The sequence below is a fragment of the Poecilia formosa genome, unplaced genomic scaffold (assembly GCF_000485575.1).
Source record: "Poecilia formosa unplaced genomic scaffold, Poecilia_formosa-5.1.2 Scaffold345, whole genome shotgun sequence".
NCBI classification, from domain to species: Eukaryota; Metazoa; Chordata; class Actinopteri; order Cyprinodontiformes; family Poeciliidae; genus Poecilia; species Poecilia formosa.
Window position 1 is genome coordinate 57,503 of NW_006800284.1, and position 22,584 is coordinate 80,086.

General features: G+C 37.1%; 1 protein-coding gene and 1 long non-coding RNA gene across 4 annotated transcripts in view; both read left to right on the top strand.

Annotated features, from left to right (window-relative positions):
• The window catches only part of LOC103153271 (uncharacterized), a 43,743-nt gene extending 42,368 nt beyond the window's left edge, over positions 1-1,375 (top strand). The window contains exons 3-5 of one of the 2 annotated variants that reach the window (XR_477779.2): positions 455-521; positions 687-800; positions 1,115-1,375. This is a non-coding gene — a long non-coding RNA (uncharacterized LOC103153271). Of the gene's footprint in view, positions 1-454; positions 801-1,114 lie in introns of both variants that reach the window. The other variant, XR_001658928.1, reaches the window with a different exon arrangement.
• Positions 1,376-17,934: 16,559 nt separating this feature from the next.
• The window catches only part of dlk1 (delta like non-canonical Notch ligand 1), an 11,909-nt gene continuing 7,259 nt past the window's right edge, over positions 17,935-22,584 (top strand). The window contains exons 1-5 of one of the 2 annotated variants that reach the window (XM_007574123.2): positions 17,935-18,250; positions 18,555-18,648; positions 18,845-18,908; positions 19,860-19,990; positions 22,111-22,252. In XM_007574123.2, coding sequence (XP_007574185.1) covers positions 18,597-18,648; positions 18,845-18,908; positions 19,860-19,990; positions 22,111-22,252 — 389 coding nt within the window. In that variant the 5' untranslated portion in view covers positions 17,935-18,250; positions 18,555-18,596. The remainder of the gene's footprint in view (positions 18,251-18,554; positions 18,649-18,844; positions 18,909-19,859; positions 19,991-22,110; positions 22,253-22,584) is intronic. The other variant, XM_007574122.2, reaches the window with a different exon arrangement.

Sequence of the window (22,584 nt, forward strand, 5' to 3'; positions counted from 1 at the left end):
ATTTAAAGTAGAGTGGAGGCTGTGAAGAAATTATCTCAAGTGTAATATGAGCTTTTTGTAAAGTTAGTAATTCCTTAATATTGATGAAAAAAACAGTAGATTCACTGGCAGATTATTTTAATTATATAATTTTCCCCATGTTATAAATAAAATAATCTTTTTTTGTCAGTATTAATGAATCATTGACTTAAAACAAACTCCTTTATCTTGCTGAAAAGATTCTTATAAGTTAGTTTTGTTTTATTTTAAGTGCACTAATATATTTGCACTATAAAACAGACCAAAAACAGTTGGTAAGATTTTGTGTTTTTGCAGTGCAGGTTGGGATTTGAACCCAGAACCTTCTTGCTCAAAGGCAGAAATGCTACCAACTATTCCAGCTCTGCCGCATAAAACATAAAATACTCATTAAAATGACAAAATTGTAAGTTATAATAATCCAGTTTCTGCTCAGGTCTTGTTTTTCTGCTACACCAAGGCCGTGTTGGAGCAGAGTTTTCCTCTCTGGACTGAAGTCCCTGGTTTGTCGTTTTGGTTTATTCTCTAAACAAACTTCATGAAACTCTCTGCATCCACCCGTCTTCATTCGTTTCTTTCCACACTTTTTCTTTGCCATCACTTCCTTGCATTGTTAAGGAAGAGGACTTTCTTTCTTGTCTGCCGACCCATCCTCTTTTCATTTTCAGTCTATTCACTGCAGGTCCATTTGGGTCCCTTTGTCGGTTCTGTCCCTTTCTGCAGAAGTGACAGAAATTATTAGAAGAAGAAAATCACAGAGCACCGAACAGAAGAACCACAAGGTCAAACATTAACCATTTCCTTATGAAGCTTCATTCTTGTGTGTTGCTTCTTATTTTGTGCAGATTTCTCACAAAGCAAAAGTGATTATAGTTCATCTTTAGGACAAGTTCAGACATTTTTAAGAGAAAAACATCTTCATACTTACCCAAGATTTACATGATATGCAATATGCTGGGCTGGTTGCCATAATTTTACCATATTTACACAGTAAAATCTGTATTTACACAGATCTCTTCCTGCTGCCATTGTTGGGAAACATAATCTGATGAGAAAGTTGATTTGTGGGTTACCTTTTTTCTCTTTACCTGAACAGAAACCACACACCGAATTCTGCAGCACCGCTACCTGTTCGGTTTCCAAAGTCAAGCTAGCACAACTGAGCTGCTTCGCTCTCTCTCACTGTTAATCTTGCAGGTGTGACGTCACTTTGCAACGTGTCGTTTTTAGGAAAGTGGATGATGACTTGGAATGATATGGAGGCAGAGAATGACTACAGCGAATGTCTCAAACATGAACAAATCAAAAAACAATGAAAACCTATTCAGTAACACAAATACCTACTAAAAATTTTAATATTATAAAAAAGTTCAACATTAGTTTTTATTAAATGTCTTTATTTGTTGTAATTCTGATTCATTATAGATTACAGATAACCAAAAAGAGCAATGGTCTTCAGTAAGACGTGTCTGATGTCTCTGGCAACATGTTTATCCCATGTTTACGGTTTATCTGCTCGTGTTCGTTCCTGACTCCAGCCTCTGTCCTTCTTAACTTCCCCCAAATTTTTGAATAAATTTTGTTCGACAGTCCACTAAAGGCTGCAATTATTTGTTCTCTTTGATGCCTTTCCCTACTACACTTTTTCCTTCCACTAAACTTTCTATGAAAGGCAGGACATCATTCTTTTTTCTGGCAAGGAGCTCCAAAAATCTACATAATTATCTCCTTTTTATCGTGACCAGATGCTCTGATCTGCATTAAATACATTCACCCCTCAGTGCTACTGAGAGCAGAGCTTTCAATACGTCCTCCATTATTATTACTTTTTTTATTACCTCTTCAGTGTCCCGGAGCAGAGAAATTAAATTTTCAGCTCAGGTAGCTTTCATGAGTGATGCTTGCAGCAGCTTTGAATAATTAACACATAATAAAGATTTTTATGTTTTAAATTAAAACTCTTTGAAAGCGAATACTTTATTTTTTTCTTCATAGCAGCCATATCAACCTCATTTTCATTTAAAGCCATATCAAGATCATGATTATTTTCAAAGAATGTATTGATAAGGGCAATTAACAAATTGTCAAAAATATTAATAAATAGCTGTATTTGATACTTTTTAAAATTAAATAATATTGAACATTTCTTCGCAATGTGATTTTTTTCTGATTTTGTGTTGCTAATTTATAAATATTTGCATCTATGACAGTAAATGTGACTTTTTGTTGCTGTTTTAACTTGACATCAAGTAAGACAGAAATAAGAAATACTGCAGGTAATTTGAAGGCGCAGTATTATGTAAAATTTACTGTTTTTATAAAGTTATTAACTCATCAAAACCATGTTTGAATTGTTGCTTTGATTCTTTCATAGATGTTTGAGAAATCTTTTAGCCGCCATGGCAACCATCCGGCCGTGCAAACGCCTGGTTGGACCTAGCCCCGCCTTTGGGACACAGCTCCTCCTCCAAACTGCAGTTTCTGAGCTTCTGCCTCACAGAGCAGCTCCTGAAGACGAGCCAGCAGCAATTATCAAACATCTGCTGAGTTCATTATAGGAGCTACTTCTCAGTGAAACGCTGCTAAAAAAGTTGCTAAAGGTTTAATAGAGGAGCCATGTTGGGATGACTTCCTGAAGGCGGAGTTTCAGAAAGAGCAGAAGCTTCTTAAAGAGACAGAGGCCCAATTTCAACCTGTTAAATTACAAATTTGAAATCATATTTCACATGTAGAGCATTTTTTAGCAGCTTAAGGTAACATAGTTACTTGACTGTGCTATAAAATTGGTCTGTGTGTCTGGAAAACACAATAAAACCAATTGTTTTTGTACATTTTTTGTGGAATATTTGCAATAAAGATGCAAAAAACATGAAAAAGTGGAGGGACTGATTAATGTAAATTGGCACCAAAAGGATAAAAGCAGCTTTAATTTGATTGATAAGATAATAATTAAGCACATAACTGTGTTCCTCGGGAGGCCACATAGAAAGCTAGGGCGAGCCGGATTTGGCCCCCGGGCCTCCAGTTTGACACATGTGACATAGAGTTTGTTTTTTCAATTATTTTTCACTAAACATGTTTTTGTTCAATACATATCAGATGTTACAAAAGTTAATCTGTTTATGAAATGCCATTTTATTAAGGTTTCTACTTAGACATACTCAGCTGAATGATATGTTTTTATCTTTGAATCAAGCTGCATTCTGGGTAAAGAGGTCAGTTTAATCAGTTTATTCCATCTTTGTGTCTGGTTCCCGGTGTACAGAGATGTGTATCATGTTAGTCACAGAGATGCACAGGCTTAATTGCAGGTTTGAGGGTGAAGCTAAATGTCAGGGCAGAATTAGTTTCCTGCTTCGGTCTGTCATGAAGGGGCCTGTAAGCCTGTCACCGTGGATTGGTCACGTTTCTGCAGTTTCCTGACCCACAAGAATCATGAGGAGAACTCAAAATGAGAAACGTAAAGCGGTTTATTTCATCGTCAGAATTCATTTTTATTTAAAAAATAGCAACTGCAGTTTTATTTACAACATAAAACCCAATCGGCGCTCCTGACAGCAAGAACATAAGTAAAAAAAAAAAGTGTATTTCAATAAATATAGAAAATGTAGTAGAAACACACAAAAAAATGTTGGATGTTAAGGGAAAATATACAAATAAATAAGTGATTCATTAATAATAAGTTAAATAACTCAACAACATTAAACATTATTCCTAAACCAGACAAATAACTAAAAACTCTGCCAATAAAAAGCTGTAAGAAGTTGCAGAAACTATATAATTAAATCACAAGCACTCAAATGTATTTTAATTTACTCATATAAGTAAGTAAGTAAACTTAATTTATTTTGCACATTTTACAGGTATGCTAATAGCATAGTGTTAGCATAAAATGTTGTGCTAAATGTCAGGGGAGAATTAGTATTAGCATAGCATATTTGAAGCCCAATTTCAAGGTTTTAAATTGTAAAATCAAATTTCTTTTAGGTTCTGTTTGATGTATATTGTTAAAGCCACTGAAGGTAACAGTTTCATGTAAAATGACGCTACGTGCCTGGAACATTTATAGAACTGCCCCTTTAAAGAGGAGTGGCAAAAACAAATGAGGTGGATTAGCTGCGCTTGCTAACAACTGATGCTTTCATCTGTTTGTTAGCTACTGGATGAATTTGCTAAGTTCAGTCTTCCGTCAGTGTTGCAGGTTAACTGCAACATTGACTGCTACTGGAGATCCTTCATAGCACAATGACACTAGATTTTAAGTTATTTAAGTTAATTAAGTATTTTTGAATTGAGGGAAATTAAAAGAGTTAATGTAACTTTTATTAGAGTAAAAATGGCTGAAATGAAATGGTCTTCTACAGACTTCTGATTTGTGTAAAAAAGATTGAAAACATCATTTTCTTTGGACTTTATCACATAAAATCCCAACAAAACAAACTGATGTTTGTCATTGTATTGTGAGAAAACGTAGAATACTTCTAAAGAAAATCACCTGATCGTTTGCGCTGCTGTTTTCTGTTATCAGTTTTACGGTTCGCCGGGACAAAGTGTGACATCTATTCCACAAAGGTTTCCCAAACTTAGTTTTATTTACAGCATAAAACCCAATCGGCGCTCCTGACAGCGAGATTGTACTTCTGCATCATGGAGGACGAGGAAACAAGCGGGGAAATGAGCTCCATCATTTTGGATACACCTGGAGGAGCAGCGATGTTTTCATTACCTGCCTCTCAGTCTGTGTGAGGCTGAAACTGATGGGAAATTTCAGCGAGGTCATGACAATGATTTTTAAACACCGGCGAACCAGAACCCCCGACAGCACAAACCTGTCCGGACTGGAAATGATATCATTCATAAGATGTCGCCGATAAGCCACAGAGCACCCCGACGAACGCAATAAAAGCCTGAAGCTTACTTTAAAAGATGTTTTATTTACAATGACTGGATGATCTGAACGGCTGAGGTTATCTCCCTTTGGTCTGGCCTCTTTTCAGCTCCGACTGAATAATTCATACGAAGGGACTTTGGTGAGTTGGAGGGTACAGGAAGCCAATATCAACACTGTCTTAACCTTGGGCTGGCTGCCACAGGTTCCTGTTGAGGTGAAATTCAATTAGACGAGGAGAGGAGCGGCTAATCCCGACTGATATCCTTCCAGCTGCTGCCCAGCAGTTCGCTCAAACCTTTTGTGGTAAAAGCTGTGATGTATTATTCATAAAAAATCATCAAAAGTGAGGATATTAGGAGATTTACTAACAATTATTTGGAGTTAATTTCCTGCCAAAACGTTGCAAACAAATAAAATGTTGAAAACTGTCCTGAAATGTTGCGCACAGGGAGGGCCCACGCCTTTTTGTAGCCCCAAGCTAATTACCATTTGGGGCCCCCGCATTCCCACAAAATACCAGATGCTTCACTGCAAAAACACCAAATTTTACCAAGTAATTTTTGTCTAGTTTCTAGTGCAAATATCTTAGTACACCGAAGACAAAACAAACTTTTCAGCAAGATTTTAAGTAAATAATTTCATGATACTGATGAAAATTTCACTGATAACATCCATCAACGTCCTACCGGTCCTGTTGCCTGGCAACCGTGCGCTAAACAGAATCTGGAACAAACAGATTTCTAAATCTTGACTTTAAATCAGTTATTTGATCCTTAAAGAGTCACATACATTTTAACATGATCTCAGGCTGAGATTTAATCACTTCCGTATTTAAAACTGTAATCCTCTCCAACTTTGTCTGCCATTGTTACAAAAAATAAATGAGGTCAGACCTGTCCTTCAAATTGATTTGTCTCGTTTTAAATCCCAAAACTGAGACAAATAACACACATTAACCCAATATTTTCTGGATAACTATTATGAGTTTCTTTGACGGAATAAATCTCAAATGTCCCAATGGCACCACCTGCTGTCGGGGAGGGAAACAGCGTCATTTCATGTAACTTGTTTCGTACACGAGGCCGGAGAGGCTGTTTTGTAAACGAGATAAGATAATGTTGTACTCTAAGCCAATTTGTAAAGGCTGTTTTATGTGTGTGCAATGTTTGAGGGACATGTTTTATTTGTGAGCAACAGGCTTTATCACAATTTCATATGATTTATGCTCTTTGGCAACTGTTTTTATTTGCTTTCTAACAAAATCTGAGTGTCTAGTATAGTTGAATAACCCAGAAAATCCAATAATTGGGATTTGGATCATGCTGCTTAATAACAGCGTTGAGTATCTCTTAATTAAATGCTGCTCTAATGATGCAAATTGATTCAGCATGTGTGCATTAGCATTAGTGTATTGATGTGTTTTTTTTTTGTTTTTTGTTTTTTTTACTGCAGTGAACACCTGAAGCTGGATAGTGGAGCAAATGCTTCTTTTATTTGACGCCACATCAATTTTACCCTGAACTGCTATGCCTGACACAGTGGAAGCTGTCAGAAAACAAATAAAAAAACAAATCACTTCTGCACATAGCAGGATTTCCATCTTTGTTGGATCTCTGCTTCATCACCACATTGAAACACAAGGTCGAAGTTTTACAGACAGATGCAGATATGAGCAACTGGATCTGCAGTTTCCACCATTTACTGGATTAAATCATTTATTTTTAGATTTTTAGATTCAGAATGTATAACTACAGCCATATTTTGGACCTCAGTTGTTTGAAAAAGCAAAAAATAACGACTCAGCTCTTTCCAAGTAATGAAGTTTGATGCCTGTGAAAAGATGAAACTCTGAACTCCTTCAAGTCAAGGTTAAAAATCCAATCAGCTTCGATTAACATCGTATTCCTTCTTTAAATGTTTTATTTTGTTTTACGTTTTCATCATGCAGCTCACTTTTTGAAATAATCTGCCAGTGGAAATAATACTTTCTATACAATCTTCTATATTTTGATAAAAAGTTACTTTTAAATTAATTTAGTCTTTTTCTCTTTTTTTGGTTTATGGTCTTATTTTGTGTTTTTGCAGTGTGGGGCAGCTTGAATGTTTCCCAAAAGAACCAGTGACCTGCGTCGACTTTAAAGCTTCTCTGACTCCAGATTTCATTTTTATAGCCTGCTTCTTGAGGAGCCTGCAGGTTTCTGTAGAGCTGGCTGTAATGTGTTTATGCCGTCAGAGTGACTGATAGCTGTTTGGCCTTCAGTTTGATAAAAGAAGAGTGAGCGGGCTAAGATAAATATTATATCCCTTTCTTTTTTTATATTTTTTATTGCAGGTAGAAAGAGTGTTTCCTGCCAGAAGTCGAGCCCCGCAGCTTGAAATATCTGTTTCTCTCCTTCAGGATGATTTCTTTATAAGACGATGAGTCACACAGCTGAAGAGCCCAGATGAGTAATCTGTGCTTTTAGCATCGTAGCAGATTATAGTTGCCCGTTGCCCGTTGCTTCCCGTCTCTCTGCTTTGCTCTGGATCTGCCATCATTTATCTCTATAATACGCTGAGGCAAACATCTGGGTACAGCAAGGGCAAATGAAACGACTTCGCTCTAATAAACTACAACAACCACAGCAAGAAAAAGCTTTAATGTTTTTATCAGGTCACATGGTACGCTGCAGGATGAGAAAAGGTTTTACTGAAGGTCTGAGATGAATAAATCCAAGTAATTGTTTCAGAGGGGATTAGGGCAGTAATCTGGAATATATTATGAAGACATGAGTATGAGGATGAAGTTTTTGCATTAAAAAGAATGATATTATGTCATAAAGAAGATTGAGAACTGAAAACAAAAACGAACTGTGGCCTTTTTTTCTTCTGACTATATTTCAAAATTATGATTTTAATCTCAGAATTTTGACTTTAATATCAGAATTTTTTATTGTAATTTCAGAATTCTGACCTTAATCACAAAATTCTAAATTTAACTTCAAAATTATTACGTTTCTCAGAATTCAGTTTTTTCAGAAATTTTCACTGTATTTTGAGAATTCTAAATTTAATTTCAGAATTCTGACTTTTTCTCAGAATTCTGACTTTTTTCAACATTTTCACTGTAATTTCAGAATTGTGATTTTAAGATTGTAATTCTGACTTTAAGTCAATTCTGACTTTTTCTCAGAGTTCCAACTTTCTCAGATATTTTTACTGTTATTTCAAAATTCTGACTTTAATCACATAATTCTGAAAATAATTTCAGAATTATTAGATTTTCATAATTCTGACTTTTCTCATAATTTTTCACTGTAATCGCAGAATTCTGACTTTAATCTCAGAATTCTAACTTTTTCTCAGAATTATGACTTTTTTCAGAATTTTGAGATTAAAGTCCCGCATGCGCAGTAGAGGGCGCAATGGCGCTCAATGTTTCGTCGATCGCCATGACAAAGAAGAAGTGCTCAGTGTTTGCAGAAGTAAACATGGATGCTAACGTTGTAGCTTAAGTTGCTATCCGACCGGAGCCAGCACATTAACAACATAATTAAGTTAAGTTTAAGTTTAAGTTAAGCTTAAGCAGTTAACTTAAGTTCGCCATGGTTGTTTTTTCTTTCCGTTTTGCGAATATCAGGAAGTAGATAGTGACGTTTGTCGCGTATCATTGACGTTCTGGTCGGGTGGATGCGACCTGATCAGATAAGTATGATTTAGAACCACATATCCAATCCAAAGATCCGATCTGAGTTGTTCAGGGTGTCATGAAAAGATCAGATAGAGGTCGCATTAAGGCAAAAGGTCAGATTTGGGTTACTTCCGGCTGTAGTGTGAACGTAGCCATAAACTTATAAAACTTTATGTTCACATCATAGGATGTCAGATCACAGTTTATAAAAATAAATCCCTTCATTTTCTTTTCTTGAAAGTATCACAGTCTCTGCAATAGGTGAGAGTTTTAAACAGATGGACCAATTAGCAGCAGAGATGAGTGTTAACACCTGACGCTGCGCTCAGGCGTTTCCGTTTATTAGCCAGTGAAGTGCTGAATCAGAGTTAATCAGACATCCGTTGGTTTTTCTGCTCTGGTTCAGTTTAGATTCAACTTTTTGATGACCTTCTGTGTTTGGACAACTTTTGGAAAGCACGCGTTGTTTCTGTCAGAGTAAAAAGGTTATCCGCTGTAGTCCAGTGATGCAATGTCACTGCAAGGTGCGACAGAGTCTGAACGGCACCGTTTTGTTCCTGTTCCCAAGGAAACGAGACAGGAATAACTTCAGGAGGGGAGGACATGCGAACCACTTTGTTTTCTCCAGATTGAGATTTTTCTCCGCATTGTTCCTCTGTTTCTTCCTCTCTCAGTCTATCAGCTCTGTCCATCAGCCTCTTCCCACGACCTCGGTGCGGATAATGAGAGGCTGCTGTTGCCATGGAGACGGGGCCACGCTATCGTCTCCACTGAAATTTAGTTAACATCTCCACATGCTCGCTCCCTCCGGAGCAGATGGCAAAATCCGCAAATATCATCCCTCACTTTCCGCCCCCCGCAGATCGCAGTGAGTGTTTATGCTTTTTTAATGCACTGCGTCATTATTGGTAGAGAAACGGACAGATCCTAAACTGATGCTGTTCGAAAACCAAAGCAGAACATAATTTTGGGTTTGCATTGTCTAACACTGAAGCAGTGTTTCACATAAATATATATCTACCCTTGTTTGAATTAATTATATTTAGCCACGATCAGCTAATTAGTGCCGGCAGTCTTGATTTCTTTCACTGATCTGTGAAATTCTCGCCTCACATGGAAAAACAACATTTGCTTTAATCTGGAGGCTTTAAATAAAAAATAAGGATTTTCAGTTGAGAAACACTGATAAATGATAAAAACAGGCTCCCAAACTGGTGACGTGTTTCCACTCAGAAAGTGGATTTACGCCACAAATATGGAGGTTTTCTGTGTAAAATGTGTTTTCTGTCGAGGGCCAAAGAAACAACAAATTAGCAAAAACAGAAAATCTTACAAAGTATTTCTAGTTTAAATATCCTAATACACTTAAAATAAGACAAAAAATTTTGTTTGTTTTGAATATTTAAAATATCTTCCAGTTCCAGTGTTAAATTTTTATTATATTTTATATTTTATTGACCTTTGAGAACGTGTTCTTGCTTTAATATACTATTTCACTCCTGGAAAACGGTCTCAAAAGAACAATTTACTGCAATAATGTCTGGGATAATTTATCATCCAGAAAACGTTATCATCGCGACAGGAATAACAAAGTTCCTCGTTTAAACTGGACAGTGCAGAAACTTTAATAAAAGCCATTTTGTTTGCAGGTTTGGCTTTTCCTGTTGTGTTTTTAAATTAAAAGGATGTAAAATCTCAGGTTTGCCCACATTTAGTCGTCAACGTGCTGCAGTGTTTTTAGCTGAGGAAGTAAAGTTCACCATTCAATGAAAAATGTTGCAGAAACTCACTGACAAATGATGTAAGAAGAAGCTAATTGGTTAAAGTCGTACTTCTTTTCCTTTTTGCACCAAACTTTTTGGTGAGCCTTCATGTTTTATTGGCCTCTCCTCCCACACTTGCAGACTTCCTGATGCTGTCCGTGCTTTTCCTCAGCTGAGAATATTCCAGAGTCGGTTTTTGTGCCGGCGTTAAAGCCCCAGTGGATGCAGTTTGAGATTCTGATAGCCTCCCACCCCCCGCGGAGGGGAGAGCGAAGCAGCCAGCCTCCGGCGCCGCGCCAGACAAACACACGGTGTGCCGTCAGTCAGCTGGAGACGGGCAGCGCGCGCTCCTCCTTTTTTATAATTGGCGTATTTGAAAGAGAGATGTGGGCTCTTCACTTCTCTAAGCTAGCTCAGATTTTGGCAGAAGCCCTGCGGCTAAAAACAGAAAGTATCTTCCTCTGCCACTGGAGAGGAACAGAGCTGAGCCCAAACTGCTGCTGAAGTTAAGGTGGTGAGGCTTTTTCCACTTTCATCCGTTAAGGATTGTTTTACTGATCCATGGAAGGGGGAACGACCACAGTTTTATGTTTTTAAAAGTGTTTAAGATCACTTAACCTGATGGATGTGACATGTTTTTTTTATTTATAACATTTCTGTTAATGTTTACATCAACGACAGAGTTTAACACTGATGCAAAGAAAGTAGAAAAAATAATACTACAAGAATAAAATAAAAAAATACTAAAATAAAGCCATTATATTACAAGAATAAAGTGAAAATATTATGAGAATAGGGTCATAGTATTTTAAGAAAAGTCAATATTACAAGATTTTTAAAAAATGTTTTTCTTGTAATACTAAAACTTTATTCTCATATCATGACTTTATTCTTGTATTATTCCAACTTTATTTTCATAACACTGCGACTTTATTCACATAATACCATTTACTGTCAAATTATTTCAACATCATTCTCAAACGACTTTGTTCTAGTCATTTTATTTTATTCTTTTCTGAGTTCAGCTCTAATGTTGCTCCATATTTTAGAGATTCGACCACAAAGGTAAAAATATTTCACATCTTTGTGCTTTTTCATGTCTCCACACTGGAGACATGCTCCAGTTTATTAGGATTTGTTCTTCTAACCCTTATTGTTTTATTGATCTGCCTAAAAGTCGTACTGTTGTGATGCAAAAGGCGAAAGGCTAAAGGCGGCTGCAGCTACAGGATCCTCTATGGATCCTCATCGCAGAGGATTGTGTGCACAGCAGGTCAGCGTTGGTTTGCAGCACGAAGGGTTTGTAGATTTTTACTAAAACCTCTAAGTTTCCTTTAGTTTCTGTTTGCTGCATCAGGTGATGCGTTTGTAGTTTTATAATTATTTTCTCCTCCGTCCTCATTTTATCTGAAACTATAGCAGCTGCTGAGAAACTCACAGTTCTGATGGAGTTTATTTCTCAAAATAGCTTTTAATTGATGAGAAAAACTAAATTAGGTTTGTGGATATTATTCCAAAGACATCAGGAAATCCTGCAGGGCTTTAATGTTTAACAAGCTGAGAAGAGAATCCACCTTGTGCCGAAACATGTCTCAGAAATTTTCTGGAAAAAACTTGAAAATTTCAGAATTTGAAAAGTCAAAGATCTCTGAAATTTTGGGATTAATTTTGTAACATTAAACATAGTAAAGAAGCTGGTCCTCAGCCAGATTGCTTCAGCCCCAAGCCGAGTGCCTCCTCTGGATCCGTGATGATCCCAAATTAGCTGCCTTAAATCCAAGACTGTTCCAACACCGGAGTGATAATCCCAAATTAGCTGCCTAAAATCCAAGACTGTTCCAACACCGGAGTGATAATCCCAAATTAGCTGCCTATAGTCCTTGACTGTTTAAAGACCTCTGCAGAGGGAGAAACCAGACGCAACACATCTGCAAGATGCAAGATTCCTCATTTGTTTACAGGAATTACGGGATACATGTAGTGACAGAAATCCCTTCCTTTCTCCCAGAGGAGGAATCGATTTATAATCTATTGACAAATGACAAACATTTGTCTCAGAAGATTTCACACAGCGTCACATGGGAGAGTCATATTCTGTTGATTGGGCTGGGAGACAACTGTGTGAAGTCAACACAGCAACATCCTCTAATACTCCAAATTTCAGACATTTTCTGGACAAAAATTAGAAATTAAAGAAAACGTTTCAGTAATTACCAAGCTTTGTCTACAAAATTTCTGAGATTAACCTAAAAATCTAGAAATGTACTCATCTTTTCCCATCTACAAAAGCCCTGATACAGTGAAATAGTTGGATACAGTGGGTTTGATTTGCCTGCTGGAAACATAAATACCCATTAGAGTGTTTGCATGCCTGGCTGTTGGTCCAGTGAGTGTCTGAGTTGGCCTAAGAGGGACTGCTGACCTGTCCAGAGGGTTTCCCGTCACTCATCCAGTGACAGCTGGAGATAAGCAACTGGAGTTCTCCCTACGGGGAGAACTGAGCGCAGAAAATGAAGGGTTGGATCACTAATCGTGTCTCTTTTCACCTTTCTCCTAAAGATAAAAAAAGCTTCTCACCCCCAAAGGGAAACAAAGGTTTCTCTTCTGCTCCTCATTACAGAAACAGAAGTAGATATATCTCACACAGATCTCCTCACCTCTTTGCTGCTGTCTGATGCTCATTAGTGATGTTTTACAGTCAAGGATGCAAACTTTGAACAAAGTAACTAAAACAAACGCTGCATCTTACCTTCACTCAGACTGTAATAAGAAGGTAAGTCGTTTTACCTGAAGCTGCTAATACAACAACCAGAAACACATTTCAGATTAAACGTGACTTATTACGCTTCCTTGATCAGGTTACACTGCAAAAACACAAAATCTTATCAGTTATTTTTGGTCTAGTTCCTACCATAAATATCTTAGTTCACTTTAGATGAGACAAAGCCAACTTACAGAAACTTTTCAGCAAGAAATATGAGCTTGTTTTAAGTCAATAATTCCTTACTATTTGTGAAAAAGTTCTGGTTCCATTGGCAGATTATTTAATTTATAACATAGAAAAAATGTCTTGTTATAAGTGAAATATCCTGCCGATGACAAAAAAATTATTAATAGAAACAAGATCCCATATTTTGCTGAAAAGTTACTTGTTAGTTTTGTCTTATTCCAGGTGCATTAAGATAACGAACATGTTCATTACATTTTTTGCACAAAATCATTCTTTGATAATAAAGTTTTAATCTTGAGCTCCTTTCAGAATGAGCTGTTTTAGGGTGTCTTGTCACTTTAAATCCAATTAAGCTGCTGCTGGTCACGCCCTCCAACTCAACGCATGTGAAAATGACAGCAGTCAGATGTGCAATCATACAACCGTGCATGTTTGAAAAGCAGAAGTGGAGCCTCCTGCACAACAACTAGAATGCAACAAGTCGTATCTGGATGGTAAGTTAACAACAGAACACTCCTCTTTTCCAGTAGCCATTGTACAGTGCATACAGCGGTAAAACCAGCTGACCAAACGTGCTGGAGTTCTGGGGTTGCTAGGTAACAGGCGGTGTTCTGCTGGGGTTGCTAGGTAACAGGCAGCGTTCCGCTGGGGTTGCTAGGTAACGGTCAGTACCTGCCGATTTGCTACATTACATACTGATACTAAAAGATACTAAAAAAACATCGCAGCAACAACAAAAACGGCTTTGTGGGTTTTTTAAGTACTCTGGCTGTTTTAGAAGCAGTAGAAACCCAAATGGAAAAACAAAAATGTGCAAAAAAGTCTCCAGGGAATTCATATTATGAGCATGAGTTTGTATACATGGAGATTTACCGGGTGGATAACTGACTAAGCCCACTTTGATTGCCTGAAATGAAAAGGTCTTACTAAGGAATTACTTAAGCTATTTTAGTAAAAATAAAAAGAGGAAAAGTAAAATTATACAAGAAAAGCAGTCTGGTGGCAAAAGCATCAGGATCTGACGAACTGAGAGAAAAGCTGGAGAGGCAATTACTAAAGGAGAAGCAGGTGGAGGATTAGTAACAGAGAGCAGCTGTAAGAGAAAGAAGGTTAAACTGTGGAAATGAAAATAGCTGATAGACAGAAAACACAGAGAGCAAGGGAATCAAAGACACTCAGTCTGGAAACTGAACTAAACCCAACAAATAAATCCAGACTGAAACAGAACCCATAGCAAAACATGATGTAAAAGAATAGACCTGAAGGAAACCTTCAATAAAACCTGTAACTCAGAGCAGAAAATAAATACATACAAGATCTTAAAACTAGGGAATGAGCAGAATGTGGGAAGAAAACTGAAAAATTCTGAATTAAAGCAAAACAATTTTAGGAGCCATGCAGATATTTAGCAAGTCTCACTTTTCTACACATAATTTGTCAGTTTTCTTTGTGACGGTTTAAGTGTACAGTAACATAACTGTTAAAATAATCAGTCACAAATTCACACCAGCTCTGTTTAGTTTGGTTCATTCAAACTCCAGTTCGTTTGTTTTGGTTGTGAATCGAACTCTGGTCGCCTAAAAAACCTACAATCCTCGGTCTCAGTTCAGTTGAAGCAAACTCTGGTTCGATTTGAATGCATATGGGAACGCCAAGCGGACTGGAAACTGCTCCAAAAACAGGAAGTGGACTACAGCGCAGGGCATGCTGGGTAAAAACAACCAAAACAAACATGCTAGTTAGCGCTAGTAGGAGAAATGGTTTGTAGTCTTTAACCAGACAAAGAGAAATCCTACAAATGCTAAAATCTGATGCTATTCCGATTTGTTTACGTTTGATAAAAAAAGGAAGTTGTGCTCAGTCTCTTCTTCAGAGGTTCTTGGTGCAGCGCCCCCTCAGGCAAGGAGGGGAACATGTTTTTCAAACGGTTTATTTCAGCTGGAAATGCAACAAATGTTGCGACTTTGGTTCCCAATTAAACTTTAAATTCACTTCAAGCTATTGCTAGTAGTGAAAGAAAAGTTAAAACAGTTTAAAATACTTTCTTTAATTTGGTTTATTTGACTCAAACATGACAAATGAGCTACAATAAGAGAGCATTTTGTTACCTGATAAACTTTAATTTTACTCCCTGCTTCAGCATTTTCGTAGCTGTGGAAAAAACTGTTTGTCCTGTTTCCATCACATAAATCAAAAGTTCAAATTATTTTTTAATCCAGGGGGAAAAAATGTTTCTGACAGAGAAATTCTGTTTTTGTGGAGTGGCATAAACCAATCCTCCCTACCTGTGTATTTCCACAGAGCTCACCAACGTTTGCTGCATGGATGATTTCTGTTCTCTGCATCATTTTTCTTTCACACCAGGAAGTTAACACATCACCGCTTAACAAACTCCCATTGAAAATGTGTTGCTCTGACAGAAAAAAAAAGAAAATTTCTATCTGTCATGATGCGACAGAGGTGAAAAAATTCAGTTTTCGATGTCTCAGACTTTGGTTTTACATGAACCAAAACCATGATTCTGTTCTCATTGTGTTTTAAATCTTAAATGAAAACTGCTACATCAGAACCATGAGGCTAAAAACAAACAGGAAGACAAATAAAAGAGCTTCACCCGCTGCGACCCGACGGCGCCCCCGCAGTCTCCTCATTCATCATGGCCGCCGACCTTTCTGAAAGACACACTCGGGCACACTGATCAAAATCTGTTCAAGGTTAATTTCTTTTGGGACTCTGCAAATTTCCAATTATTGTCCCAATAAAAAGATTTTTCTCCAAGGGGAAATACGTCAGAAATGAAAACGGAGGGAAACGTTTACGCTGTGCTGCTTCATCAGGCTAATGGGGCGGAAAGCTAATTATTTTATTTGATTTAGTTGTAAAAAGCAACAAACACAAATCTAAATAAAGTATATATAGAGCAACAAAAGTGGCAAAAAAGCCATTATTTTGGAAATTCAGTGATTATTTTTTAGAGGTAAATATCTTGTTTGTAGGCTAAATATTTGTCTCAAAATTATATATTTACATAATTTACATAATATAAATATATAAGCTATAAACTACATATTTAGTTTAGAACTAAATATTTACTTAGCTAATTTTTTAAATTTATATGTATATATATAAAGAAAAGATAAACATTATAGAGATTTACTTCTGTTTTCAGGATCTTTGGTTTTAATAATGTTCATGTGAAGCTCATGATTGGACCTTAACTGAGTTCTTTACTTGATAAGATTGAAAACATTTTCTTTCTGGAAACTTGTGGCAGCATTAAATATACAGACATTGAAATAGGACCGGATTGTTTTTCCTGCCAGATCATTTTAAAATGAGACTGAAGGAAGATGAATTTTTGCCCTCTGGCGTTGGAGGAGTAAGAAGTGAAGAACTAAATTATTTCTTGTGTTTCTGCTGTTTTATCACTCTAATCTGTTGTATCACTGAAAAATGAAACTCTTTTGTCACTTATTTTAATTTCACTGTTTTCTTTTTGTCTTCTGGAATATTTTATAAAAGTAATTTGCAAATATTAAACATTTAAGACAGAAGAAACATGCAGAGACTAACAACTAACGATTATTTCAATGATTGATTATTCTATTAATTATCTGCAGATATTTCATTAAACCAATTAGGGTTATTCTATAAAATATTAAAAATACATTCCTTTACATGAAATAAATGACAACCAAGAAAGCTCAATTTAAAAATGTTTGTAGGTTTACACAAGTGAATGCAAAGAAATCAGAGTAAAAACTTAATGTGAGCCGTTCAAAACAAAGCAGCAGCCAATCTGTGAAGCACAGATGGAGCTCCAACATTTTTAGATTAGAAAACTTGGAAATTTCAATTATAAAAGTCCCCAAAATTTCCTAGAAATAAATCAGAAAATTTTCTCTGAAATACTTTTGTTTTTGTAGAAAATTTCTGAGATTAATTTCAAATGTCAGCGTTTTTTTTTAACTTGGAAATTTTATTTTTCTCAAACATTTCTGAGATTTCTGGGGTTTTTTTTAATAATAAATCTTCTGTTTTTAAAACTTTAATTTCTGAGTTCCAAATTTAAGAATTTTGAAAGGAAAAAACTTTTCAACTGTTTGAAATTTTCTGAAATCTTCACTTTTTAAAAAAAAAAAAATTTCTGAAATTAATCTAAAATTTTCTGAGTTTTTTTTTTGTAGGGATTTTTTGATTTTACAAACTCAGAAACGTCTGTTTTTTTCTAGAAGCATCCGAGTTAACCTAAAATTTTGAGGGGAGGTTTTTCTCGTAAATTCTCAAATTTTAAGCCTCAAATTTCTGAGTCAAAAAAAAAAAAATTTTGGAGAAAAAAAAAACAAAAAACTTTTAGTCTTTGGACATTTTCTGAGATTAAGCTAAAATTTTTTGTTTCTTTTCTAGTAAATTTTTGACTTTTCAAACTCGAATTTCTACATTCAAATTTTTTTTAAAAAATTTACAAGAAAAATCTTTGAATTTGGGAAAAATTCTAGAAATTTTCTGAAATTTTAAATTTCAGATTTTTTGTAGCACATTTTTGACTTTTCAAACTCTGAAATTTACAAGTTTTTTCCTAGAAAATCTCTGTAATTAATCTGTCTCTTATTTTTCCCAGGTATAGCCCTGATGTGTCATATCTGAGTGACGTTGATCTACAGAAACCTCATATTTCCATATTTCCAGTAAAACAGACCTAACCTGAGGTTCGGTTCTGTGTCCCGCCTCCTCCCAGCGAGGGTTCTGGTGAGTGGGAGGAGCGAGCGGCGCCGGGACGCACCGCGCCTCAGCAGCACCAGCAGTCCCGTCCAAACCTGCAGGTCCGCCTCGGAGCAATCAGAGCTCCGATTCACCTGTTCACCTCCAGCCACCTGGTTCCGAAAAACAACAACAACCAGGCAAACCGGTCAAGTATGAGCGACGCTGTTCGGCGGCGCGGCGTCTGGATGCCATAGGTGAGACGGTCTTTGTTACATTTAGATAATTTTTGGCATGAAATTGGCGCTTTGGAGAAATCTCTCCCCTTTCTGCTTCCCGCATGCTCCACGGGAGCAGGCGACTCAGGTGCGTCGAAGACGCAAATTACTACTAATTATTTCATAATAACTTTAATTTTGACTGATTCAAATTAGAAAAATTCTGCCAAATTGTAAATTTGGGAGAATTATGCAATTAAAGAACGGTTGTTTCTCTGATAACAAACTTGTAGGAATTGGGATTATTTTAGTGGAGAAACGGCTCGTTTTTATTTTTTTGCAGCGGCTCTGCAGGACAAAGAGGGTCGCCTTCCTTCAAATTACGATGCATCTCATCGGGGTGGTCTTAATTCTGGTCGTGACGGGAATAGCAAAAGGTAATCCGTGATTTCCAACATTCCTCTGAGACATTTTAAGCATCCCTAAAGGAATTATGTTCATTTAATCCGAGATTAAATGGTGTTTTGCTGTTTTCCCCGTCAAATAAAGTGAAACGGCTGAATATTTTACTGTTTTGAATGTTTTGTGACTGCTGACGGGTGGAGGGTGAAAATGCGGCTGTTTCTGTTTCAGGCTGGGAATGCAGCGCGGCGTGCAGCTCAGAAAATGGGTTTTGTGAGAAGCCGGGGAAGTGCAGGTGGGTTGCTAAAATTACCTCGGATTCCTGAGCAGATGATGGCTCACATCCTGCGGGCTTTTTCAACCCATTTTCATAAACTGACTCAGTAAATATTCCTCACTCAGGGAAATCCAGCCGCAATCACGAGGTTTCACAGCTTTGATTTGAAAAATAAATCTTTTCAAACTGAGTTTGGCAAAGTTTACCCACTGTAAGCTGTCATTTGTCACATTTTACTTCCTGGGTATCTAAATTATGGATTAAAGAAGTGTTTTCTGCTCATTTATAATTAATTTGAATGGTTTAGATCAAAGCATATGCATGCATCCAGATCTGGAAACTGTAACAACTTAACATTTAAGGCCAGATTTCATCGCATCTGTTTCAGTGTTAGCTATATTTTATAAGGAATGTATTGATGTGGTGCTCTAACTGCTGCGGAAATTGGTTTTACTAATTAGAGAGTGTTTCTTTAATTTCTATTTACTCTTAACAGAACATCCAGAACTAAAATCTATAAAGAACTTAATTTAAAACCATATTTGATCAAATCTGTCTTAGTTTCAACTACATTTTAAAAAGAATCTAATTAATCTGCAAATTGATATGCAGATTACCTTATTATGTATCTTGCCACAGAAAATCTAGAATTAGAATCTATAGAAAACTTGTTTTAAAACCACATTTAATCAAATTTTAAAAATACTGTGCTAACATTTTAATCTCCAAATGGTTATCCAGCTCTAACTGCTGCAGAAATAAGTTTTTATAAATTTACTTAAAGGGTTTTTCTTTAGTTTCCATTTACCCTTCCACAGAAATCCCAATAAAACTTTACAGTTTAAGTCGTCTGGATGCTTTATATGTTTTGAGGACAGGAGTACAAAAAGCGATGTGTGGGTTGGTGTATAAATGGTTTCAAATTGCTTTCATTTTTAGTTTTTTTTTCTCCTTCCTGTTCCCCTTTAGGTGCAAACCCGGGTGGGAAGGGGAGAACTGCGACCGCTGCATCCCGTTCCCCGGCTGTTTGCACGGCGTGTGTGAGAAAGCGTGGCAGTGCGTCTGCAAAGAGGGCTGGGTGGGCAGCCTGTGCGACCAAGGTGAGTCGCATCAACCGCTCCGCCAGTTCCACTGCAGACGTGAGACTGAGTCACCGCTGCCCAGAAAAAAGGATATGAAATTAATTAGAGTGAACGGGACAGAACCGGCCCGAGGGATGTGCGAGTCTAGCGGCTGCTTTGAGCCTCCACACCACTGGGGGCCCCCCAAAAGCATCAAGAAAGCATGATAAATATTTAAATTAACACTGAATAATACAAACTGAATGCTTTTAAACATGGAAAGAAACATTTTTATAGACATGTTATTGTTTACAACTGGAAGTTTTGTGCCTTTGTGCATTGCTGGAAGACGATTCTTTGATGTGTTGTTGATGTCCGCGCTGCTGAGTTCTAACGATCCCGTTAAGTAAAGAGACCTGGAGGTGTAGGTATTATTGATGTAGTGCAGTGAACCACAGCAGAGGAAAAATATCAAAGAAAAATCGTTGAAGAACAAAACCACTTTTATTTTCCTCGCTCTGTCGGCTATGCTATAGACGGTCTCGTTACCATAGCAATTGATGCCGCCGCCACTTTGTTTCAGGATTCAACACCAAGAAAACATGTAAACATTTCCCACACCAAGAACAGAACATTCAGTCTGTTACAGTATTTTGCTTTTAGGCTTGATATTTATCTTGCAATCATTAATAAGTGGTCGATTAGCTACTGCCGCTAGTAGCTAAGCTAACACAGCTAATTTAAACACCTGCTCTGCTGATAATATGTTGGAGTTGGTGTTTAGATCGTTTTTTTTTTTTTTTTTTGTAACTGAACCGAAACAGCAAATTTCATATCTCATCTACATGTTAAGATAGTCAAAGTCAAGCTAGGATGCCTGACCTGCTTCTTCCCTCTTGCTGTTTTTTAATTAAAAGGTTTACCTGACCTTGTTGACAATTAATAGAAAAGCACTGCGTCCCCTTTACTTCTATAAATTATGCATGCATTTAAGATCTAGCACATTATGTTGACCATTGGTAGTCGTTGTAGGCTGGCAGTTTTTTATTGTCACTGTTTAATAGTTAAAATCGCATAACACACAAACTATGGCTGTTTCAGATCAGTCGATATTGATTAGTGCTTAAATATCTGAAATACTGCCAAACTACTGCCGTGACCTTTCCTGTTTTATCCACAGTTTTCACTCCACACCGTTGGTTTTATTTTTAAGCAGTTATAAGGCGTAGTAGCAAAACATGAAACTGGTACTGTGCCAGTTTCTCAGCAGGTTGTTGCCAGGCAACCGTAGAATGAGTGACTTGCCAGATAACCAAAGAGTGAGCGAGTGAGTTGCTAGGTAACCAAAGTGCAAGTGAGTGAGTGAGTTGCTAGGTAACCAAAGAGCGAGTGAGTGAGTTTATTCCACCAACTTTCTGGTTCTGGATCGGAGTTCAGTGAAATTATTGAACATTCTATAAGATGTATTACCTGTTATTGATCACTTATCATGATATATATTATTGATTTACTGTCCAGCCATAACTTGAACATAATTTTTCATTTCAAAATCCACTTTTTTTTTGTTTTGTCCTAGTTTGCTTGTCATGCAAGGCTGAAATCAGTCATAACACTGCTATGACGCAAGCTAATTATGAATAAAGCTAACATAGAATAGCTTAGCAATGATAAACCATCTGGTGTTGACATGTTGGTATGTGGGGCCCCAAATTAAAATCTGCTTTGGGCCCCAAAAACATTTGGGCCGGCCCTGCAGACAGAAATTTACCACCTTACCTTTGAAAATGTATTCACTGGTGTCCTAAGGATGACATTTTTAAACAAAACCGAATAATTAATACGGAATCTGTTGATCCCTCGAGCAAAGTGAGGAACAAAGAGGAATAATTCAAAGGAGTTTCTGCTTTATTTTTTTTGGATGAGGTATTTTGAGCACAGTTTGACCCAGTTATCCGAGTGTTCACGCTGCCTTTCATATTCTGCCTGAGCATATGTTCGCATCGCCTGTGTTTTGCACTGGGCTCTGTCTTTTTGATGACGCGAAGCTGCTGCCATGCGGCCGCAGAGACAGAGCGAGAGTAGCAACAAAGACGTTAGAAGAGACACTCAGTGATCTGAAAAACCACATGATGATGTGATTTTCTGTTTTTCTGCACCAGATACTCGCCTGTGCTCGTCCAAGCCTTGTCCCAGTAACGCCACCTGCATAGAGAGAGGAGAGGGCGGCTACCTGTGTGTCTGTCCCCAGGGCTATGCTGGAGAAAACTGCCAGATGAAGCAGAGACTCTGCCTTCTGAACGGGTACCACAACCTGTTTTTATTTATCAATAGGAACACTTATTTATACTGCTTGAGGAGGTATTTGTTTATCTGCAGCCACTACTAAGGAAAATATTATTTATAGTTTTCTTGTTGCATTTTATTCAGTTTTGTTGCTCTAATAATTGGTCTCAATACTTTCCATTTAAATCTTGTCTGTAACTGGGTTTATTTTGAGTTCTTAAAACAGAGCCATGAGTGCATTCCCACCAGCCTGTTTATTCTGATTTAATCGAACTCTGGTTGGTTCGGATGGAACTCTGGTTGGTTCGGATGGAACTCTGGTTGGTTCGGATGGAACTCTGGTTGGTTCG